Source organism: Lathyrus oleraceus, chromosome 1 (assembly GCF_024323335.1).
Source record: "Lathyrus oleraceus cultivar Zhongwan6 chromosome 1, CAAS_Psat_ZW6_1.0, whole genome shotgun sequence".
Lineage (NCBI taxonomy): Eukaryota > Viridiplantae > Streptophyta > Magnoliopsida > Fabales > Fabaceae > Lathyrus > Lathyrus oleraceus.
Genome location: NC_066579.1, coordinates 379,185,810 through 379,187,218, shown reverse-complemented (window position 1 = coordinate 379,187,218; position 1,409 = coordinate 379,185,810). Strand labels below are relative to the sequence as shown.

The window sequence follows — 1,409 nt, the reverse complement described above, 5'->3', positions numbered from 1 at the left end:
ACACTTGACTTTAAAAATATAGGAATTTAAATTGTGAACTAAGTAAAAATAGAAGACCAAAAAAAAAACTAAGTTCCATAAGCATCGTTGTGGTTCACTTTATCAAAATTCTAATGATAATAATATGACACATTCAAAGTTTTTAATGTTTATTTTCATTGCAATTAAAAATAAAACAAATATTTGACACACATATGTAAAAAAAAATGGACATCTGTAAAAAAATAAACTAGAAAAATATGCTAAAAGTAGATAAATAAACAAGAAGTTTAGTTTATATTTTACGCTAAAAATCACCAACAAGCTTTGCAGAAAAAAGAAATTAATCATAAAAGTTTATATAACACAAATTATTTATTTAGTTAATCCAAGGTGTGCAAATAATAAACAAAGATATAACAGTCCCAGTTAGGCCCAACCCAAACCCAAGATACAACATTCTAGGGTTTCCAAATCCTTTATACATCACAACAAATTAGGGTTTTCATTTCAACCCTGAAACGGCGATTCAGTGAGAGAGAAAGAGGAACGAAGATCGAAAATGGTGAAATTCCTCAAGCCAAACAAAGCCGTCATCGTCCTTCAAGGCCGATACGCAGGGAAGAAGGCTGTCATCGTGAAGAATTTTGATGATGGAACCCGTGAACGTGCTTATGGTCATGCCTTGGTTGCAGGGATCAAGAAGTATCCAAGCAAGGTTATCAAGAAGGATTCGGCGAAGAAAACTGCTAAGAAATCGCGTGTGAAGGCTTTTGTGAAACTCGTTAATTATCAACATCTGATGCCTACTCGCTACACTTTGGATGTTGATCTTAAGGAGGTTGTTACCAATGATGCTCTTCTGAGTAAGGATAAGAAGGTTACTGCTTTGAAAGAGGCAAAGAAGAGATTCGAGGAGAGGTTTAAGACTGGGAAGAACAGGTGGTTCTTCACTAAGCTCAGGTTTTGAGGTTGATTTGTTGGAAGCAGTTTTAGTTTTTCTTGATTTATCGTTGTTTAGCGTTGTTTTTTTTTGAATCTGGGAAACGATTTTGGATTTGGATTTGTTATTTCATAATTTTATGAAGTACTACTCTGAGAATTTTATATTTGGTATTGTATGACTGAGTTCATTTTTATTCTGTATGATCTTTATATTTCATATTTTGTTATACGTATGTTCTGGGTTATGTTTTATTTGTATCCTGATTTAGTGTTTATTGCTCCTTGTATATTGTGAATTGTTTATTGTTATTAGTGTGGTTTCTTATATTAGTTAATAAGATTGAAGTCAATAAATTGTTTGAAGCATAAGAATGTGATGATCTCTTTTTTAAAGGCATGGATTTTAGGGGGGTGATTTTGAAATTTATTTAACAACTGTTATGTACCCATGGAAGGAATCCCATGTTTTTTATAAGTGTTTGTTG

The 1,409-nt window shown here is 32.2% G+C and overlaps 1 protein-coding gene across 1 annotated transcript; it reads left to right on the top strand.

Moving 5' to 3' along the window:
- The first annotated feature begins 432 nt into the window (after positions 1-432).
- On the top strand, positions 433-1,088 carry LOC127138044 (60S ribosomal protein L27-like). Its single transcript, XM_051064450.1, has one exon. The coding sequence runs from the start codon at positions 542-544 to the stop codon at positions 947-949; it is 408 nt and encodes a 135-aa protein (XP_050920407.1). The 5' UTR covers positions 433-541; the 3' UTR covers positions 950-1,088.
- Positions 1,089-1,409: the final 321 nt, after the last annotated feature.

Coding starts and splice junctions, on each gene's coding strand:
- LOC127138044 (XM_051064450.1), top strand. CDS start 542: ATGGTGAAATTCCTCAAGCCAAACAAAGCCGTCATCGTCCTTCAAGGC.